Below are 23,622 nucleotides of genomic sequence, written 5' to 3' on the forward strand. Positions count from 1 at the left end.
TTCTAGTCCTCTTCTAACTTGGAGAGACGTCCAGCACATCATTGTGAAGACGTCCCGAGCCGGGCACCTCAGCGCCCCCGACTGGAAGACCAACGCCGCTGGTTATAACGGTGTGTACACAGCATATTATACACCACAGTGTGCAAGTGCTTTAGGTGTTGACCCCATTGCATTATACTCAACAGTCCTCACTATACTGTATCTCTCGTATAACAGTGGTCTCCTTAAAGTATAAAATGGTGATAGTAGTAAGTAGAAAGATGTTTTCTTGGCTCTCTGCCATCGCACCAACTTATTTCTGAACGGAGTGCTATGAGTCTGCAATAACAGTCCATGTGGAAAAGGGATCCCTCAGATAAGCAGGCCGGCCCTATACCGCAAGGGATAGGGATTCAATGAAGCCCCAAGACAAACATTTTGCTTCAACCTTTTTTTTTGTCAACCCTTTTCAACCCGTCATTGAATTATTCAAGTTACTCGAGTAATCGTTTCAGCTGTAATTGACCACTGGCTCTGGAACTGTGCCCACCCTAGCTGATCATGTAATTTGGGGAGAAAGTTGTTGTGGGGTCATTTATTATGTAAATCACCCCCAATGATAGGTGGCTCAATATTCGTAGGGGATAGAGACCAAGCCCTGCCACAAGTAGAGAAAAACTGTGACTAATTGATGCACCAAATGTTTATAATTTCCCATATTCTCATAGTTGAAACCATAATTATATCACAATCTATACTGTCAAAACACTTTAACGTTTCAAACTCATTTTACAACAATACCCTTAAAAATACATGTTTTACACATTATTTGATTTCTGAATATTCCACCAGAAGTGCGCCTATACTTCCACTAACAACCCAGGCTAAATCGAGCTCCTCCCAGACATACAAATCCTGTCTCCCACTCCAGACGTGTCACTTCAGCATACTTCCTTGACACCAAAGTACAACTTACCTATTAGGCCTTTGGCAGCATCTCTTGGCATCTTTGGGCATTTCAGAAAGAGCACACATTGAATAGGTGAGTTCTTCAGCAAATAGCTGGGGATAGGTTTCGTAGAAAAAAAATAGGCGAATTTGTGAATAGTGGGCCGCAAACATGCTGGGGACTACCTGTGCTTAGTTGTGCGATTTCACGCTTCATTGGTGGGTGGTGGGCACTCCAGAGAGACAACTATTTATATACAAACAATGAAAAGTCATTTTTTCATAATAGGTCCCTATTAAATCCAACTTGAATAACACGCAATGGTGTCATTTTGTTTGCGTGTGTGTGCATGTGTGTCTGTGTCTCGTCTCCAGTCAGCCACCTGTACGGTTTTGGCCTGATGGATGCTGAGGCCATGGTGAAGGAGGCGGAGCGATGGAAGCAGCTCCCCTCGCAGCACGTCCCACCTCAGCACGTGTGTGTGGAGAGCGCCGACCGGCAGATCAGGTACATGGTCAAAGATGGCCGAAAGGCGGCCATTTGGGAGGGCAGGAATGGATTCGCTTTTCTTTAAATGTTTTGCTGCACGTATTCCATCCTAGTGCCTCAACAAGGGCAGTTAAGAGAAGTAGTATGCATCAAGACAAATTCTAGGAATAGATAGATTATCCGCCGGGCCGATTATCGGTGCCAATATTTGGCATTTTGACGCATATCAGCAACTGCCTTTTTATTTTTTTTATTTATTTTAATTTTTTTACCGAACGGCCGATAAGAGATGAATTTTGAAACTGGTTAAACTTCAGGGAACTATGTATTTATAAGAGATTCTGCAGACCTTGGGAACTCCCTGCGTATTTTGTTTTTGGTTGAACTTAAAAAAAAAAAATAAATAAAAAACATTAAAAATAATAGTCTAAGATTAACATTTCAGTTATATTGAAATTTTGGAAATATTGATTTACTAAAACTGTAGGGAGCTATTCATTTATATAAGTTTTCATTTAACTTTATAAGACATGCTGCTGATCTTGAGAGCACCCTGCACTTTTTTTTGTAAGAATTGTGAAACAAAGATCTTTATGGTCTAAGATTAAAAAAATAAAGAAATAAATTTAAAAAACTAACATGTTGTAAATGTGATAAGCTCGTTACTTGATATCGGCTTTAAGTCATTTAAATAAAATGAAGAGTTGTATCATTCAAAATGTTTCCGGCAAATGAATATCGACTCAGAATATCGGTTATCAACCTCCTTGACTATTAATAATTGGTATCTGTGTCGGACCTGGAAAAAACGAATCGGTCTATTTATAACAAATTCATGTTTTGCACATTGCGCGTCCGCGGCACGAAGGTGCGCACACGGTTCAATTCATACTCCATTTCAGGGTTCACGTCAGTACTGGCTCCACACACGCACGCGCATTGGTCCATACATCCCCGCTCCACGCATGCGCATTTAATCAAAATGGCGACCCCGCAAAAGCTCCCGTGTCTCTTGTATTTGACTGGAGAGGAGGAAAAAATAAAAGGAAGAATCGATGTGCGACCACTGAACGAGAATACTCAAAAGTACTTGAGTCAAAGTACCACTGTACATTTAAAATGGATGAATCCGTTTCATTCCTTGTATTTTGGGAAATCGGTGCGCCTTTGTACCAAAAAACAAACAAAAAAACGGATTTGAAAATGTGCCGGTTAACTTGTTTTTAACACTTGCATGGAAGCTAACATTGTTCAATGTTGCTTCCGCTGTAATTTGAGCTCTTTTTTTCCTTCTCTCTGTTTATGCACCGGCCGCCATGTGTTTGAGAATGCGGTTGTGCAAGCTTGTACATTGATAGGGGCCAAGCATTAGTTCTGGCAGGGTGGTTCTCACATAAGACATTTACTCAACAGACACGTGCGCGTGCACGCACGCACGCACGCAAGCACGCACGCATGCACACACACGCACACATACACACAGAGTGCAAGCCAGGGCTTCGAAGCTTGTTATCCTTGATGCAGCTGGAAGCCTGAGCAAAGTTTTGTGCGAGGCTCTACTCGGGCCAAGCTTGATTGTGAGGGGCCTGCTGGGGAGCACCATCCTCATCATCATCATCATTATCATCATCATCATCCGGTTTGTTCTGCTCTGGTGCACTAATCATCCTATATGAGGATTATACAGTTGTACTTTGTTGTAGTGTTTCACACTCTTGTTGAATGGAACGGTTGCGTGTGTTGCCACTCCAGTTGTTTAAGGCAGCGCTCCATGGAGTCCATACAGGGGAGACATTTTTTCAAGGCCCCCCTCATAATCGTAGCGCCAGTCAATCACAGCTACCCTGTGTAACCCTTAATGCCATAGAAATAAATAAAAGACGGAGAAAAAAAATGTTACGTTAAAAACAAACTGTGTTATTATAATAAAAATCCCAATGGGAGTGACACAGCAATAGTACAGAATATGACAAAAATGGAAAATATTTGATGAAAAATATAAAAAAATAATGCAAAAAAGTACAGAAATATTAGACAAAAATGCAAAAATATTCACTGAAAATAAATATTTTAGGAAAAAAAGCACGCACAGACGGGGTCGTTCCACAGTGCTGTATTGTCATATAACAGTAGCATATTGTTTAATATTATTTCGACAAATTCATATTTGTATTGTATTGTAATCTTTACGTGTATGAAGTATTTTGTAGGGGGAAAAGTTTTATTTTTCCTGATAAATTCTAAATACTAATTCAAGCTATTATGGTATTATTATTATTATTATTATGTTACAGATTATGCTTTTGTTTAAAACATGGGCATAAAATACACAAATATTAGTAAATAATAGAAGAAATATTAGAATTAATGTTAAATCCATAATATTATGAGAGAAATATACAACAATATCTAATATAATAAAAAAAAATTAATGGGCAAAAATAAAAAAATGTGTGATGTGATGTTTAATAACAGACAGATGTGGTCATCCCAGTGTTGTGTGTGACTAGTTGCTCTGCTCCATCTGCTTGATTTCTTGCTATTTTTCGATATTAGTCCATTTTGTTGTAAACTGAACTTTAACTTGACATGAATTGTCATATAACAGTAACATGCTTAATATTCTTCCCCAAAATATGTATGCACGGGTGTGTGTTATAAGTTGTCAAAGCTGTGTTCCCACACACCCTTTGGCTGGCCTCTTGGACTGCATTTGCTAACGTCTGTCTGCTGTTGCACCAGCAAAATTAGCTGAAATACTGCGCGTGTGCCCGTGTGTGCACGTGTGTCCAGTCAGGCTGCCGGTAATCAGCTGTGCGTCCACCGGGGGTTCTGTTGTCTGTGTTGTGTCACGGCCAGGCCAGCCAGCCAGCAGCATTGCGTTATCAGTGCGAGACTTCCCTGGCCAGCCGCCGCTTATGCAACCCTCATTGTTTTCCACACACTTTACTTGCATCAACACATTTCTTCTTTTAATCTGCTCCCCTCTTGCTGCTTCGTTAATTACTTCTATGTTTATTCCCTCCTCTGGAAGCATTCCAACCTGCTCTCACCATCATAAAAGCTTTATTAACGGTACAGGCAATGCTTTAAGTCACAGTTTTTTGTGGCAGGCCGTGCATTTGGTATCTGGACATTCAGTAGGGACTTAATCCATCTCTTAATACCATCACTATCTCGTCACAATTATAGAAACCATTAATATCAGTACTATACTAAAACACAATGCTGTTTAACAACACACAACTGTGCCACATACATCTGGAGCAGTTCAGAACAAATATATTTCTAGTTTAAATCAAATACATCATACTTACTAGAGATGCTGATTATTAATTGTATTGTGTGCCGATCACGACCGATATTTTGCGAGTCCAAATCGGTTTTTTTCACGAACCAATCATAGGACAGAAAAATGATGTCACTGAGGGCCAGCGCTCTGGCCCCATAACTTGAGGCCACTCCTTTTGCAATAGGAAAAGTAAAACGTTGAATCTTTGATGCTTGCTGAGCTAGTCTCTCATGTTATATGCTGATTTAAATGACACTGACGGTAAAAAGAATTCTGCCCCCGAAGCCAGTTTCACTTATCAACATGAAATTTTGGAGGCATTTGTATCACCACAAAATAGTCTCAAGAACGCATGCCTGAAAAAGTTACAGGAAGTCTGCCATTTTGTTCTGAGGGTATTGAATCGATCGCAACTGGACTTCATGCAAAAATGCTTCGTTAGATGCACTAGCCGGCTAGTGCGGCCTGCGTCAGCATTGTTGCATGAACTGATGAAACCAGCTCGGATGAGAGGCGGAAACAAAAGTCCCGTTTTGAACGATTCAATGCCCCGAGAATGAAATGACGTGGATGAATGAGAATATTCACAAGCACTCTGCCATTTTGGTTTGCAGTGGCCATTTTATGGTCATTCTGGACATTTCCAGGGATCCTTCAAAAGCCAACTACTCTGAGAGGTTTTGCCCGATTGCTACCAAATTTGAATCATGCATACTAGACTGATGCGTCATGCTAAATTGAGCAACATTTGAGTTTTCATCATCGCATGTGTGTGAGCATGGCAGCACATTTTGATGACTCGCAGTTTCTGGCTTTTCACAAAATTCAACTCCCAAAGCCAGATTCACACGACAGTGGAACCTTGGTAGAACGAACTAATAGGGATCAGGGGTTGTCTAATATATGTCCGTTACATTGAAGTTTTTTTATTTATTTATTCTTTTTTTTTCTTCCCTCAATTGTTTTTTTTGTTTTTTTTTTTTAAATAGGCCGTATGCGCCAATATAACTATACAGTACAAAATAATTTTGTAGGTTTTTATTCATGGCCTAAAATGCCCAGTACAGTACAAGGTTATTGTAAATAATAAGTAATTAAAAAAAAGCTTGTGAAATGTTCACATTTTATCAAAACTTACCACGCCAGTGTGCTTGGTCATGGCGACATTGTCGACGTACAGTACTCATCATAGGCAAGTCGCTTTCATGAGCCGCGAGGAATTTGTGTGCTTCCTAGTCCCCATTCCGTTGCCAAAGGCAAGTGGCTCCACAAAAAAATCTGTTACTGTACCAAAAGTAGTATGTTCCTGACTCCAGAGACTTGTGTTTGTATTAACACTCTCCCTCTCAGCGCTGCGAGTCTATGTACAATAGACAAGAGATATAGCCATCATGACATGGTCGCCACATCAATTCCCCACATTCACCGTGGCGGAGGAGGCACGTCTTTTGGAATTTGATTTATTTATTTATTGATTGATTGATTGTATATCTGTAACCTGGAAATACGTCAGTCCCATTCTCTGCCTTCATTGCGCCACAGCGCCAGTAAACAACAGTGGTCGATTCTGGAACTTAACAGACGTTATCAACGGCAGTTTAAGCGACAAATGGAAACTATTTTTGGGCACATTGTTCAGTCCCGACGGTCCATTTTATTCGATATCCGTTATATCGGGGTCCGTTTTATTGAGGTTCCACTGTAACAAGTCGTGTAGAATCACAAAAAAGTCTCAAGAATCAATGCCCATAAAGATACTTGAAGTCCGCCATTTTAGGATAATATCCTTGGGTTCTTCAAAGACGGACTTGTCCTAATGATTTTGTCCGAGTGCTTCCAAATTTGAACCACATATAGTAGTTTTAATTATTCAAATGATAACAAATAGTGTTGGGCTTCCGTGTGTACCGAGCAAGTTCTCTTGTGACAGAAGCGTTGAACGATGCAGGAATTCACGTTGGAAATCAAGTCTGATTTCCAATCTGGGCCAATCTGAAGGCTGAGATTCTGGCTCACGAGGACTACTAGTACACGTGTTAAAGTCATTAAGCGCAACTTTGTTTCGTATGAACATCTGGTATTGTAACGCAATACGTACTGTATGTGACAAGCAAAACAGAACAGGTTTCACCCTTTTTTTCCTAATGATTCCGACGCAAAAGGAACGCTCGATCTTTTACTCTAAATGTGCAGCTTGGAATTGCCCCGAGCAATTTTCCCCTCAATGATAAACATATGCGTTGGCTCTAGGTCCCTAAAAAGAGCCGGCACTTTCAAGGAGGCGAGGAAAAATGGTTTGCAGTAAAGCACATAAGAGCATAAGTTAGTGTTTTTTCCAGCCATCTTGACACACGCCAAGTGTTTTCCAGCAAGTGTAACTCAGCGGCTTTTCTGTGAAGATATGCTAAATTGGCTCAGCTGTTACTCCAGCGCCGACAAGATGGTCTTGATTATCACAGCCTTCCATGAGCGCGTGGACGATCGCCAAACAGACTCTGGCTTCGCAGCCTCTTCTCTATCGGCTTTGCCTCTGAAGCTGATGAATTTGTTTGACGTGCGACGGAACAGCGACATGACACATGACCAATCATTTCAGTCATGTCCTGCTAACAATCTCACACTAAAATCGTAAGATAAAAGCACGCTTTCTAAAAACACAAAACAAATAAAAATACTAAAATATTTGACAAAAATATATAATCAAAAATGTGAAAATATAAAAAATACGAAATTATTAGAAAAAATGTCTCAAATCAATTTTCCCCATTGAAATGAATTGAAATGCCATAACTCCATTCCAGCTCCCCAAAAACCACCTCCATTTTTTGGCTATGTCTTTAATGAAGAAAAATAGCACTCTTAATAAAATATAATAAAAGCGTATTTAGAGGAATAAACTAGTAGCATCAGGAGCTGGGTTGACTGATCTTTTTAATTTATTATTTTTTTTTTTCTCCAGTGGTAGTGTGTGGGCGTGAGTTGTGTCCTCCAGCAGTTCCTTGAGAGTGTTCTCTCATTTGTGTGTGTGACTCTCCGTTCAATAAACTGTTGAAAGTGCATTGGTGACATCTCAATTGCTTCATTTTTGTCACATGAGTTGTGTAGCGCTGTATCCGAAGCTGTTCTTACCTCAAATTTTCTCCAAACGCCCATAAAAGTAAAAAGGTTTTACTTAAAATTCAAAATAAATCACTTTGCAAGCAAATCCATATTTTTTTTTTTTTTTGCAGGTTTCTCATCACAAATTTTGTTTAAATTACTAATTAAAAACTACTGAATCCCATTATTGTATTCCTTAAAAATTAAAGAACTTCCATATACATTTTTTTTTCAGTTAAGTATTTAAAAAAGGTAAAAAAAATTAAAGTTGAGGAAAAGTAAACTGTCACCAAATCATACATGTTAATTCACAACAAGTCACAGAAGATTCAAGTCAAGGCCCCACTTGTAATGCTGGACAAAATTATTCTGTTTTGCTGCTTTGAATCAAAACGAGCAACAAGCAGATGTACCGTAATTTCTCGTGTATAATGCGCACCCATGTATAATACGCACCCCCAAAGTTGACCTCAAAATTCTGGAAAACAGTTCAACCTATGTATAATGCATATTTTACAATGCATGATTTTGCTTCTACCTGTATGATCAAAACATGAAGTATTATCTGTAGTTTGTTGACTGGAATGAGTTCGAAGAGGTGCACTGATATCATGCATTATGGCATTTCCATGTCTAAAATCTGTACCACATTTATTTTACTTTTATATCAGTCCAATCTGACAAGCTCGTGATCCTTGTCCTGCAGGACAATCCGCCCAGAGCATGTGGTGCGTTCGGTGTACAAGGCGACGGGCTGCACAGACAACCCCAACCATCATGTGATCTACCTGGAGCATGTAGTGGTACGCATCACCATCACGCACCCTCGCCGGGGAGATCTGTCCATCAATCTGACCTCACCATCGGGGACCAAGTCTCAGCTGCTGGCCAACAGGTAGGGAAGGATGCGTTGTGGAAAATATTCAATTCATGACAATTATTTGTTATAAGTTAAATTAAATGTGAATTGTCTCTTTTTTTTAGATTCACAACAAAAACAATTGAATATTCAATTTGTTTTTCTATTAGTTCAAATTAAAAATATAAGGATAATTATGTACAAACACAATGTGATTTTTTTTAATTAGTAAATGAATTAAATAAAATTCCCCCCAAAATTTTTCTTCAAATATAAGTTAAAAGAAAATAAAATTACATTTCAATTACATCCCATATCCCCCCCCCACCCCCCAATTCATTAAGAAAATAATAAAATTCCAATCAAATCCCATACATTCCAGTTCATTCTTGAAGGAAGCTTTTAATTGTAGTTTTGCCAGATTCTGCAGTCTACCCACACTGTTCACATCATGTGCATGTGAAAAGAACAGGTGGCACTATTGCGCCTCTAAGCAGGGGGGCAATCATAAAACAAGAAAGTCATTTGTGGGAAAGACACAATAGCAATAATGATACATGAAGGAAACATGGTAATAGTAAATGTAGTTTGTGTAAGAAAAGGTACAAATGCTACTTAACAAAAAGGCTGTGTTCATGATAAATGACAAATGTGTTGGAAGAGATGTGCTGCGATACAGAGTGCTCGAGTCCTTACGTCATCTGATGTAATTTACTGCCTTTGCGTGTTGACATGCAGGTTGTTTGATCACTCCATGGAGGGGTTTAAAAACTGGGAGTTCATGACCACCCACTGCTGGGGAGAGAAGGCAGCAGGTGACTGGGTACTGGAGATTTATGATTCCCCCTCTCAGCTGCGCAGCCAAAAAGTGCCTGGTATGGAAACACTGCAATAGATGAGACAAGCGAACATTTCTGTGTGCGTGTGCGTGCGCGCCGTCTGGCTTACATGTTCCAAATTCCTTTAGCCATTTCAAGCTTTCCTATGATTGGTCAGAACAGAAGTAGTACTTTAGTTTGTATCATGTCTGTTCCTGGGTTAAACTATCGCCATTACTTTGAGTCCTATTTTTAACTCTGTCATATTTCACTTTATTGATACTCTACTGTAATAGCTGCCTTTGCAAATCACGATATCACACCTGTATCCTTAAAAATCATGCGATTTCACAAAATCGACACTGATAAGAGATATGATATGGCACGATAGTGATACTGTATTGTTAAAGATAGTGATGTGGTACATCACAACATCGATACTGCATAACGTTTGTCTCATGATGTCAATACTGTATTGTAAGAGATAATGATACAATACATCACTATATCATTATGTGTCACGATAACGGTAATGCATTTTCAAAGATAATACAATATTGATACTGTATTATAACAGATAGGGTCTATGATACATTACATGGATGTTGCGTTGAAAGAGGTAACGCTATGGTAAGTCACAATATTGATACTGAAAGCGATAGTGATTCTATATGTCATGATATTGATACTGTATTGTAAGACTTAATGTTGCAATGCATTATAATTTATTGTGAGTGATAACAATATGTCACAGTATTGATACTGTATTATGAGATAACCAGATGGTACAGTGATATCACGAGTGAATTGTGACCGCGAACAATCTGACACATGCCAAGAGCATCCTGGTGGTGTTGTTGTAAGATGGTGCTGCCGTGTTCTCAGGCAAGCTAAAGGAGTGGTCACTGGTGCTGTACGGGACCTCGGTACACCCGTACTCGTCCCTACGCAGCATGTCTGTTGAGACCAGATCTACTGATGCTGTGGCGCCCACCGATGAAGTGTTCACCGAGGAGTACAATGGTAGGTAAACCTTCACACTTGGATTTTTATCACATTGCACTGAGATGTAATTGGCTGTGTGTGTGTGTGTGTGTGCGTGCATTTCCGCAGGTCCTTGTGATTCCGAATGCAATGAGCATGGCTGCGAAGGCCCTGGGCCGCATCACTGTATAAACTGCCTCCACTACTTCCTCAAGTTCAAGAACAACACAAGGTCTGAATATTTACTCTCGTCAATATTCTATCTCTTGTGTTTGCATCGCATAAGAAATGTTTGCCTTGTGGAAATGGGACTCAGAGTAACTCGCAATAGTGTACAGTTACGTAGTGCTATCGTACAGCGAATGCCTGATTAATGGGGGGAAAAAATGAAACAATTAAGGTTGTGTGATGCCCTCACATGTGGGCAAGGAAGTCGCTGATGCACTTTTAGCCGTTTATTGAACAGGACAAACTGTCAAACACACGAATACAAAATGAGAACACTCGCAAGGAGCTGGTTTTGGTCACAACTCATGGCCAGACGTTCCCTTGCAGACTAAACTCGACGCCAGCTCCTGATGTCACTCACTAGGCCACACCATATCCAGCCAACATGGGAATATTTCAGTATGTACAGTAATAACACTTTAAAAGTTTCTTTCTTTCTAATCTTCTTAATTCAACACACGTAACAAAAAAATTATGGTGGCCAGAATGGATTAATGACATTTTAATTCATTTTAATGGAGAAAATATATATACAATTGATATACAATTGTCCCTCGCTATATTGCGTCTCTGTTATTACAGTTTCATTGCATTGTGGATTTTTTTTGGGGGGGCTGGATTGAAGAACAGACTGGGTTGGAAGTGGCCTGCGGGCCATAGTTTGTCCACCCCTGATCTGAGGTAAAAACAGGAAATGGTTGACATTATTGTCCCTCCCACACGCTAGACTGGCTGTTGGCGTCCGCGTGTGTGTTTTCATGGGTTAAATGGCAAATGCAGCAGCGGATTGTCCTTTTCACACATGCAGCACGGTATGTGTTTCTTGGCGGTGAGCACGACAAATGTACAAAGAAGGCTGCTGTGTGATCTTGATGTCGTCCTGAAGAGGGAAGGGAAATGAGGGGGTGACTGAGCGTCATCGATTTTTCCAGCAGATGTTCCACCTGCTCAGTATATACACACGCACGCATGCACACACACACACACACACATGATATTGATAGTGTATTGTAGGAGATATTAATGATACATCATTTAAAACTGCATTATAAGAACTACAATACGTAACAATATCTACACTGTCTTGTAAAAGAAAACGCTACAATGTGTCATGATATACTGCATTTGATATTAATACTGTATGTGAGATAAGAGTACGATACATAACACTACCAATACTGTATTGTAAGAGATAAGAGTGATTTACTTTATGGTACTATTGAGACTGTATACATGCTGCGAATAGAGAAAAACCGTGAGTAACTGACGTCCCCTCCCCCCAAATCTTTATTATTGATAGTTTAATATGCAAATACACGTTTCAAACTCATCTTACAACATTACCTTCAAAGATAAATGGCTTACAGATGATTTTATTTGGAAAAAGTCCATCAGATCTGCGCATGCACATGTGATAAAAATGCTCCGTAATTTCCACTAACAGCCCAGGCTGAACTTAGCTGCTCCTTAACACACAAAGCTTCACCTCAGCATATGTCCTTGTTATTGGACTACTTTTCTTTCTTCTGGCATCTTGGGACGCTTTAGATGGAGCACAAAAAAACTCGAGGAGTTGAGTTTCTCAGCGAACAGCTGGGACTAGTTTGCGCAGAAACGCGAATAGGTGAATTCATGAATACGGAACTGCGAATATACCGGGGATTACTGTAATAAAAGATACATCACAAGATGATTCTTCTTCCTCCCCTAGAGGCCATCCACGTTTGTCATTTTTGTTTGTATACGCTCGACTGGAACACTTTGAGCTCGTAAGCTCCAAGTGGAGTGTTTTCTACTTTCCAGGTGTCTCTGAATACAAGAACATGGGAATCTAGGGTGAGGTAGCTACCATTTCAAGTAAAAAAATCCTACTTATCCTGTGACCTTTTTATCAGGATGTGCGTGTCCGAGTGCCCCAGCGGCTTCTTTCGCGATGACAGGAAGCGCTGCAAGAAGTGCTCGTCGCTGTGTGAGACGTGCATGGGCAGCCGCAGCGACCAGTGCACCACCTGCAGGCCCGGGTTCCACCTCAACGAGGGCTCCCACACCTGCGTGGCCGCCTGCGGTGACACCTTCTACCTCGACCACGGTAACCGTACGCCAGAAGCCAATGAAAAAGCAAAAGACACATGCACAATTTAACAGGCTCGTGTCATAGGCTCGCATCCCGCACAATGCCAGTTCCGCACGAAAGTTTAACCGGCTTTATGACATTTGTGTATGTCCTAGCCAGTATTGTAAGAAGTGACAGTCACAATATCGATATGATATTCGTACGGTATTGTAACCAATAACGGCACTATACATCGTTACTGTTTCAAAGGTTGAACATGTAGTTGCTATTTAGTTTGACAGCTGAACAAGACTTGCATTCCACAGAGACTTGGGTTCCTCGTGTTTGTTGACAGGTTTCGAATAAACTGGCTTTATATTGTGTATCGCACTTGACGTTTATATACTGGCTAGAGTTGCCTATGTGGAGATAAAATTGGAGCAGCGAGACCAAAAAGGATCATGTAATAATTCGCTCGATTTATTGGTCTGCTGCCGATCCAGCATCCTGGCAACAGATGGGCCGCATTCTCATCCAAGTTCAATCATAACATTTCCTCGGGCCAAAGATGTTGTAGATACTTTTCCCCCTTTTCCCCTTTGAAATGCTGGAAACGCCGAGCTTCGTGTTGCGGTAAATGACTTTATTTTCTTTGTCAGGCTGACAGCAAGCTGAAAGAAATCCTACTGGCCCGCATTGTTGGATGGGGCCTCGCTTGACGAAATTGAAACACGTGTGGTGCTGATTCGATACAGAAAAAGCATCAAATTTACCATGTGAGGAGTGACCCCAGAATGTCACACATTTTGTTCCGCATAGTGGCAATCGGCTGAATTCCTTCGGCGAAGTCTGGTCAGGTACGACCCCTAGAATGTGCAAACTCCCTGAGAAACGGTACCTTCAAACCAAAGTGGCCAGTTACCTTTGCATTTCACAGATTCGTGAACTTGCGTGCCAAATTCGCTATCAATTAGAATCACTGCTGCTGGATGCTAATATTTTCCAACATTCCAGGGCAGGCATTTTGTGTTTTATAGCAATTTATTAAAGGGGAACTAAACCCAAGATATCAAAACTTTGTTATATTTTGAATGTGTACATCTTTATCAGTTGAACTGATCTACTCGATCACGGCTGCGACCATTTTTAGGTCTTTCCACTCGTACGAGAGTGTGAATTCACCAATTCCTGTCCCCTTTATTTACCAAGAAAACCATACATGGTCAATTTTCAGTAATGACAAGCTACGTATTCTATTTTATTACATGTACAAAAGCTACATAATAAACGTCATCTACATGTACTCACCGAGTTTTGATCCGATCTGGATTTCTTTCACATCAAGAAGTTGTACAGCGCTTTTAGTCTCTCCTAGCGATCATCAGATAACCACTGCATGTTTTCCATCTCAGCCATGGTGTGCACGGGATCGAATAATTAAATCCGTCGCTCTCAACAATCTGTCAGCCAACACGGTTCAGTAGCACGCTGTATTAGCAGGCAACATGCTACTTGCGCTTCGTCATTTCTTGTCTGCAGATGGAAATCTTTATGTTGATGAATCATTTTGTTTAATTCTTATTCCATGAGCGCAAAATATTAATCTGAGTACCATGTTTTAGGTAGCCCTGACGTACAATGTATTCTTTTAAAATTTGGGGGGTTTTCACCCCTTTAAACATTGTCACTGGGCAAAATGGCCGACTACCTGTGTGTTTCACAACATAGGTTTGTATCGACTCTTGCATCCTGCCATGATTTCGTATCCATCAGATGCACTTTTCAGTTTAAACTGTGCTTCGTCGGCGTGTCTCTTCGTAGGTGCCGTTTTCGGGGGTCCTTAGCAAAACCGTTGTTTTGCACAATGCACACACCGGCGCTATATAGCTACTGGGGGCGTGCCTTTAGCGTCCTCCTTCAGGTGCACCCTTCCCCCTTTACGGCCACGTCCGATTTTCCTCTGTATAAGCAGCGTGTCGGCAGGAAATGCTCCCAGTCAGTCAAGCGGAGCGCTCATCACACAACAACATTTATAGATTTTGGAACTCGGTGCACACATAAGGGGCGCCGCATTATAAGGCGCCCTGTCCATTTTAGAGAAAATGTAAGAATCTTAAATGCGCCTTATGGTCGTGAAAATACGGTACTTGTGCGTTTCACATTGTAGGTTCTTTATTATTTTTGCACCGAGTCATAATGGACATGCGTGCCAGTTTTGGTGTAAAATTTTTAACTTGAAAAGTTTGAAGGCGTTTTAATAATCTTTCACTGCTTTTGAGTTTGCTTCACGGTGACGACTGGTTAGCACATGTGCCTCACAGTTCTCAGGACCCGGGTTCAAATCCGGCCTCCCCTGTGTGGAGTTTGCATGTTCTCCCTGTGCCTACGTGGGTTTTCTCCAGGTACTCCGGTTTCCCCCCACACCCCAAAAACATGCATGGTAGGTTAATTGCAAACTCTAAATTGCCCGTAGGTATGACTTTGAGTGCGAACGGTTATTTGTTTATATGTGCCCTGCGATTATCTGGCGACCAGTTCAAGGTGTACCCCGCCTCTCGCCCAGTGACGGCTGGGATGTACCCCGCCTCCGGCACCCCGGCGACCCTAGTGAGGATAAGCAGTACAGAAAATGGATGGACGCATGCTTTTGTGTTAGCAGAGCAACTCTGTTTTATGAATGTGTCTTGGAGGAGTGTGTAGTATGTCAAAGCGTATCCATGCCTTTTTAGTCTTTCCTCGGCTGGGTTCCCGTCCTCCCGTTACTGCGGTCGTCATCTTCGTTCCCCAGCTGTTTAGCCTCTCTGCTTTTCCACTCACCCCCGAGCCCCCGACTCTTCCTGCTGTTTTGCTCATTTGCTGCTTCCTTCACTCCCCGCCTGCAATATTATTTATTTATATTTGTGTGTGTGACTGACATGTTCGTCTGTTGTCTTGCAGACTCCAACATTTGCAGGAGGTGTCCGGAGAACTGCAAGAAGTGCACTGCCTCCAATTTCTGCACAGAATGTAAACTCGGGACCAGGTGAGCCACAGTAACCTAACTATGCAGTTATCTCCCGCATATTGACCTTTCACGATTCACAAATTCAACTATGTGCATTTGGGAGTTTGAAATGGCATTAAAGTGTTCTGGAATCATAGTTTGTGGTACATTTATGGCTTAAACTATTAATATAGGACATTCCCTAAACATTTTTTATTGGGGGGGGGTGTCAGTTCCTCATGGTTTTTGCTCTTCACAAAAGGGCTCAGTCCCTGCGAATAGAGGAGGATTACTGTACAGCTTGTTTAAACATATAATGGAAAATTGACTTTGTAATGGTTTGTATAGAAATAGTTGGGTCTCTCAAGCAGTGATTCCCACCTACAGTGTTCTGTGAGAGCTCATCAGATGTGCCGCAGGAAAAAAAAAAAAAAAAAGCTAATTTCTGAAAAGGTCTAAATTTATTACCAATAATGAATTTTTTTCATCTAGCTATGCCATTGATAGATATATATATATATATATATATATATATATATATATATATAGTGATGGGAAGACCAATTAAGTGATCATCTGTGCATAATAAACCTGTGTATCTGCTTTATGGGACATTTTTGTTTAGTGCTGTGCCATGAGATTTTTTTCTCATGTAAACTATGTCCCCTGGCTCGAGAGAGGTTGGGAACACACTGTTCTAGACTGTCTTCCACCTAGCAAGTGAAAACCCCGAAAGTATTGACAGTACTTCCCATCTTCCACATTTTATTTTATTTTTTTAGATCCTACCCACCCAATCACAATTCTACACATAATGACTACATGAAAACGTTTGTATGTATTAACAATAAAAAATCCTAACTGCTTACATTTATGGATGATGGAGGAGGATCTTTTGTAAAAAGATAAGAGAAATAGCCATTAATTTTGCGTAATTTTAAGGAAAAATACTATATCGTTAAATGGAAAGAACATTACCTAAATGTGGATACAAATGTTGTCCATGTCTCACAAGACTACTTTAAACTGTGTGCCTTTCCAAATCATGTCTAATCTACTGAAAGACTTTGTGCCCATTTATATGTTACAACAGCAGTGATTTAGCCACATGTTGGAAACTTTTGATCTGAGGTATGTGCTTTCAAGATGCAAATATTTTGTCAAGGTCACCTTGCCTCACCTTTACAATTCTACATGAGAAAAAAGCGTGAGAGTTCTGCTAACAAGCATTTTAATTGACTAAAAATCATGTTTACATATGTTTTGACAAGATGAAGCAATTATTTTCACATTATCTCTAACGAAAAAAAATCAATTATTTCTGTGGTTAATGCAAGTTAATGCTGAGGAAAACAACTGTTGAAATGTACTATTCATTTTAAGTCCATCTCGCCCATCCCTACGTTATTAAGACACAGAGGAACTGTTTTAAATTGGGGAAAGAAAGTGTCAGCAGCAGCTGGGACATCTTTATTGCGTGGACTGGGTTTCACCCTGTGACCCAGCCAGCATTAAAAGCTGCATAAACCCCGGACCCACACACCAAGCGGAGCCATTTTGTGTTCAGCGCGCTTCTTTTGAAGACGCTCTCATCTCTTAAGCCGTTTAAGTTATCCACGCGGACGATGGAGCCGTTATTTCCTCAGTCCACACACACACACACACACACAAAGACAAACACAGACACACGCACACACACATACACTGTCGGAAAGTAGCGGCAAAGGGGGCGAAGAGGGGTCCAGACGATTTCTTGGAAGTCCCGGCTAACGCGGAGCAGCTGTTTTTCAGCTCAGCACTGCGCTAAAAAAGCCGTCCTTACTGCAGACTCACACCAGACATTTGCTGGACTCGCCTCCAAAAGCAGACCAATACGTTGATGCGTACAGAAAATGGATGGATGGAAACGTAACATTAGGTACACCTGCAAAGTGAAGTCCTCCAACATAAGAGCACTATTCCAAATTCGTTTAACCCTCCTATGTCTTCCGTTGGTCTACTACGAATGGTCGAGGGTCAGTACAACCTGACTGTTGTTTCATAAATCAATAAAAACATCAAAATTATTGAACAATATCATCATCTTTATTAAGAGGGTGGGCCAGAATTCATGACTCAGTCATAATTTGGTATATTTTATTGCTGCACTGGCCTTCAGTTTCCTCTCGAATAAAACTACACACACACGCTGTGTGGACGTCCCTGCTAAAGCTACTGCCCTGCGACCCGACCCGGATAAGCGGTAGAAAATGGATGGATGGGCACATGCCGTAACGCTAGCGTACCTTGTTGCCGTCTGAGCTCTGGACGCTGCAGTTTTAGACTCCACATTCTCCTCTTTGCCGCAGTGGACCTTAAAGGCCTATCTCACTGCCAGAGACGTCGCCGTGACTGCCGGGGGCTGATCAGTCGCGGCGACCCGGGACACCAAAATATTGCTTGCGCTCTCACCAGGATGAGAGTCTCGGAGACTCTCCTAACAAGGTGACAACCGGTTGCTGATATGAGCCCATATATGGTGTATATATTCTGGTCCCATGCCATCTAAATCCATTTTTTCTACGGTTTTGTACATAGGTGAAAATGAGTCGGTTGAGTTTGACATTAGTGCAGTTTGTTGACTGAATGCAAAAGCTAATCAACGGTATAAGGCTTGCAAAATGACCGGCTCAGATTTCCGTGCGATTGTAGATAGTTACTAAATAGGCAAGTACCTTCCCACTTCGTGTTTGGTGCTCACCCACTCAACTTAGCTGAACGGCAACACGGCATTTCCGGGTTTTATGCGAGCGGCGGGACCGCAGCATCTCGCTCGCCGCGGCCGCTCACAGTGCAGCGTCGCCGGTCGCAGGACGACCGGGCTTGAAGCGTGGAAGAGCTAGGGAGTAAGAAGAAGAAGAAAAAAAACAAAGGAACCAGCCAGCAGAGGGACCGCGGCATCTCGTTTACCGTGGCCATTCCACAGTGCGCCGTTGCCTGCGCACTCAGCTTGGTCGCCACGAGGTGCCATGATACCGCCAAGGACCAATCAGAGCAAAGTTCTTTTCCATGTTTAAATTAAGAATAACAGCCATCCAATCAGAGCAAAGCTTATTTACATTCAAATATTGATGAGAAATTGCCAGGCGTAAAAGACCAACGTGAATCGCTTTCAAACCCAAATGTTCTTGCAAACCAGATACAAAGACATCAAAGATTATGAAAAATTAAACAAATAAATTGATGGCATGGGACCTTTAAATTAATATATAACGTATATTGTGTGTTTGTGTTTTTTTATATATAGCTACAGAGATGGAAAATTAATATTGATTGATTGACTGATAGCCGACAGAGAGAGAGAGAGAGAGAGAGAGAGAGAGAGAGAGAGAGAGAGAGAGAGAGAGAGAGACTTGGGTTTCCACGTGTAATTCATTCATGCAGACACAGGCTTAATAACAGCTTGCGATTCGGACGAAACAGTTTCCACTTTTTACGTACGGGCTGGGCAATTAATCGAAGTTTAATTGTAATTTCAGTTTTGGCTCCTCACAATTACAAAAACATAATATATATTTTGGGGACAACTGATCGCAGGCTTTGTGACATTATGCGACGTTAAGCTTTTTTTCTTTAGTGAGCATACGGAGAGGAATCTCCAAAATGTCTCAGATGAAATCAAACACGTTCGATTTCACCGCAACTCCCTGGCGACGAAGCTTGTGTTCAGGAGATGTCGCGGAACCGGCAGAGACTCACGTCACTCAGGCCGCCGTCTCGTCTCTGAGGCCGGTGAGATAGCAGCAGCCAAGAGGAGACTGTGGCGTGTAATACTGCAGCGTCCAGCTTTCAGCAAAGTGGAAACTTGTCAAGTGGAATACTGCAGCATCCAGGGCTTAAGCGAAGAGGATAACCTGAATTTAGTTTGATTGAAATGAAATGAAACACGCATGCTAACGTTAGCTTGCCCCGTAGCTGTACCTTTTTAGCTCCGTTGAATTTTGCTCATATGCTTAACTGCTTGTTTTTCAGAATTTGATTTCCTATGGCACATGGTTGGAGCAACGTGAAATGTGTGAGATTGTTTGCTAAAACAAACGTCACTAAAATTTGCAGAGCAATGGGTGGATTAATTAAATGTGTACATTTGTGTGTTCATGAATTTATTGCAGTGTAAGTATTATATTTCTTTGCTTATTTTGTTATATTTTTGTGTCATCTATAGACACTCAAGTGAGTCATGGATCCACACATTGTGTATATATATATATATATATGTATATTTTCATATTGATAAATCCCTCAGGCAACACGGTACCCTTGTGATTAGAACGTCTGCCTCGTAGTTTTGAGGTTCCGAGTTCGATTCTTGGCTTCTTGTGTGTTGTTTGCATGTTCTCCCCGTGCTTGCGTGGGTTTTCTGCGGGTACTCCGGCTTCCTCCCACATTTAAAAAAAACAGTTCACTGAATACTCTTAAGTTGTCCATAGGTGTGAATGTGAGTGTTAATGCTTGTTTGTCTTCATGTGGCGTTTTTGGCACCAGTCCTGGAACTTTTCTCACACGCTATTGTATACCGCTAACATTATTGATTTATGTTCCTAAAAATGCATTTGTATAAAGGCATCTGCCCTTATGGATGCCCCGTAATAGACGCCCCCATCTGCACTTTAGTACACAAACGTCCAGACGCGCACAATATGAACGAGCATCGTCTTCTGTTTTGTGTCCAGTTTACTAGGCAACAAATGTCAGATGACGTGCGCCGCGGGTTCCTACTACAACGGCCACCGGAGGACTTGCGAGCCTTGCCACCGCGCCTGTGCCACCTGCGCGGGTAATGCGACAAGATGCGCACTTGGCGGAACAAAAAGGAGGGGGATCATCTCAACGGCTGTGGTTTTTTTTTAAATTTATAATTTTTTTTTTTGTAGGCACAGGTATTGAGGCGTGCACCAAGTGCGCCGACGGCTACTTGCTGGAGGACTGGCGCTGCGTCGCCACGTGCAGCAACGGCTACTACCTGTCAGAGCAGGCGGCCAACGGAGGCCAGGTGCAGAAGTCCTGTAAAAAGTGAGTTGGACTAGACTTCTCATACGCCACAGTCGCCACTTACCTGCAGCGGCCTAAGTCTCCTCTCAAATAAAATTTACACGCTTGCTGTAACATCTGTGGACCATGTTGCTGTGCAGTATTATAGTCCACATGCTCCACTTTTAAGTCAGCATTGCCAGGATAAGCTCCAGCTCATTCGTGATCATAATGAGGACAAGCACTGTGTAAATTGGAGTACTGCCGAAAGCATATCGCTAGCCGTGACGTCCACCAGCCAGAGGATGAGCCGAACTGTATTTTTCCATGGAGTAGTGGACACTTCCTTACTTAATATTTTCCATGCGGGAACTCTGTATCCCTCTGTACTGTTCCGCCCCTAATGTTTACCGCTGTCCATTTGTATTGACCACACTGGCTTTCAAGTCAATTAGATTTGGAGCCCAGGAGCTCAAAATCCAAAGTTTAAGTGCCACAACGGCATCCTAACTGTGCACGCGTTTGCCGTGGACAGGTGTGACCATAGCTGCTACGAGTGCCTGGGGCCCGGTGAGAGGAACTGCAGCAGCTGCGTCAGCGGTTACAATCTGGAGGTGGGAGCCTGCGTGGTCAGCACCATCTGCAAAGATGGTGAGTTTTCAGCTCGCTCTCTCATTCCTCTCGTCGTACGCAAAGCTTCTGCTCGTGCCTCCGAAAGGTGTTTCACAAACTCACTCAAGTGCATGCTTCTAATGGTAAACAGTGGACCCTTGCAACTCCAACACTCTGTTCCAGGAACATTTTTTTGGGCGTATGCAATTTAAAGCATTTCCTAGGTGTCTTACTAACACGTCTTACTAACGGCTCGCTTACAGATGTATTTTGGGAAATAGGCAGCTTACAAAATATGTTCATAGTTTATCCAAGCATTTAAAAAGTCTCATTTTCATTATATGTGCCCTTTAAAGTTTATTTTCCCCTTGAGAAATTATATAATTATTTAATTAATGAATTTATGTAATAATTGATTTTTAAAAATGCTAAATGTATTTTATTTTTGTATCTATTTTATTGATTTTATTGGTTATTGCTTTTATGGTTATATAGCTGGTTAAATCAATTAATAATGTATTAAATATTAATAGTTTCAAGGTTTTAAGTCTTTGGTCTGTAAGTGCTATTGAGATTCATTCATGTATGAATTTGACTAAGGTCTTGAATGTCGGGGGTTGCTCTAGCATCTCCGACAATGCTTGTGTGCTTAATAATGCCACTAACATAACAGCTGTACCTCACACTTGTTTTTTTTCCATTTTTTATGTATTTTAAATTAAGACAAACACTTCCTGGCGCACTCTGTGATAGTGCATGGACAAGATGGACTCATTCCGCATCCCTCAAATATTCTTGAACTATTTACTTCTGCTTCTGACTTCCTTATTGCTCACACTTCCACCAAGTAGGAGAGTTTTTTTTTTCCTGTTAGTTGTCATCAAAAAGCGCTTGTGTGTTCCATGAGGGGTGAAACACAAAGCTTGGTTGGTTAGCTTTACCACACCAAGGCAAACTGCACCGTACTGTACCGCTTGGTGGAAGCATGGCTTCACTTTCTCTTCTTTCTTTTAGGTTTTTAATGTTCCCCCTTTTGTTGTTGTTGTTGTTAAAGTCAATCTAAGGCTGGATTTACTCTTCACATCCTTAAAGGAAACATCCTTTTTTCAACACTTGTTCCCAGGTGTCTTAATAACATGGAACAACAATTATTGTTTTCTAGCCTTGCTGAAATGAGCTCGTTTTGTGGGGGCAGTCCTGTCTTATGCAAACGCAGCACTGCTCACCCCGCCCGCAGTACTGCTGGGCCAATGGTGAGAATGGCTTTCGTTACCATGATGACTGGGGGGGTGGGGCTAGGGCGTTGTGACGAGGCAAGCAGCTTCTACACTTATCACCCACATATTTGCGGTCCACTAATCACAAATTCACCTATATATGTTGTTTTTTTCTTTCTGTGGAATCTATCACCAGCTTTTCGCTGAAAAATTCACAGATATTTTGTGCGGTTTCTGAAACGGCTTAAGATGCAGCAATGTAGCAACAGAGTTGTTGTTCGCTACAGTAGTAATGTGTTGCTACTCCGTTTACTACAGAGTTCTGTTGCTATGGCGACGACATAACCCGTTATACACAATTCAGAACACAGAGTAGTCGACCACTGAATTACGCAGTCGTAAATTCCTAAATCCAATAAATATTTGTATTAAAAAAAAAAAAAAAAAATCGTTAAGTCCAACGCTAACTGAGCGTGCGCATGTATTCTTATAGCAAAGTAGCTTGGAAACGTCTGATGTGAGACCCGCTGTCATGTCAATCCAGCCTCAGATCTTGTGTGACTTCTTTTGATGATCTTTCAAGTATTTAATGCCAAAAGTTGTCAATTTTCTAATTGTGTGACTTTTTTTTTTTCTCCCTCTCTCAAATCTTTTTTCCCTCCTCCTGGCATGGACCCAATCACTCCACTGGACCTCAACTTCCTGTCTCCTGACCAATCACACCTCGTGTGTTTTATTTCTGCGTGTGTGTTTGTGTTTGTGTGTGTGTGTGTGTCCTCTATCTATTTTTTTCTTCTTCTCTCTCCTTCCTGGTCTGTGGAAAGCAAATGAAGAATCTTGGGCGGAAGGCAGCTTCTGCGTGCTGGTTAAAAAGAACAATCTCTGCCAGAGGAAAGTTCTGCAGCAACTGTGCTGCAGAACGTGCTCTCTAAAGGGCTGACGCCCCCCCCCCCCCACCCCCAACACCACCTCGCTCATGCCCCCAGCCCCCCCCCCCCCCCCCCCACCCCCTCCCCTCCCCTACTCATTCACAGTCACATAATTTATAAA

The 23,622-nt window shown here is 41.6% G+C and overlaps 1 protein-coding gene across 7 annotated transcripts in view; it reads left to right on the forward strand.

Moving 5' to 3' along the window:
* Window positions 1-23,622, forward strand: part of pcsk5b (proprotein convertase subtilisin/kexin type 5b) — an 83,630-nt gene that overhangs the window by 42,797 nt on the left and 17,211 nt on the right. For 4 of the 7 annotated variants that reach the window (XM_061768006.1, XM_061768008.1, XM_061768009.1 and 1 more), the window contains exons 10-20: window positions 7-110; window positions 1,303-1,435; window positions 8,515-8,703; window positions 9,406-9,542; window positions 10,371-10,508; window positions 10,599-10,701; window positions 12,593-12,786; window positions 15,688-15,772; window positions 20,446-20,549; window positions 20,647-20,785; window positions 21,279-21,394. In XM_061768006.1, the coding sequence (XP_061623990.1) occupies window positions 7-110; window positions 1,303-1,435; window positions 8,515-8,703; window positions 9,406-9,542; window positions 10,371-10,508; window positions 10,599-10,701; window positions 12,593-12,786; window positions 15,688-15,772; window positions 20,446-20,549; window positions 20,647-20,785; window positions 21,279-21,394 (1,442 nt within the window). The other 3 variants (XM_061768011.1, XM_061768012.1, XM_061768010.1) reach the window with 3 other exon arrangements.

This window comes from Phyllopteryx taeniolatus, chromosome 3 (genome assembly GCF_024500385.1).
Source record: "Phyllopteryx taeniolatus isolate TA_2022b chromosome 3, UOR_Ptae_1.2, whole genome shotgun sequence".
Taxonomy (NCBI): Eukaryota; Metazoa; Chordata; class Actinopteri; order Syngnathiformes; family Syngnathidae; genus Phyllopteryx; species Phyllopteryx taeniolatus.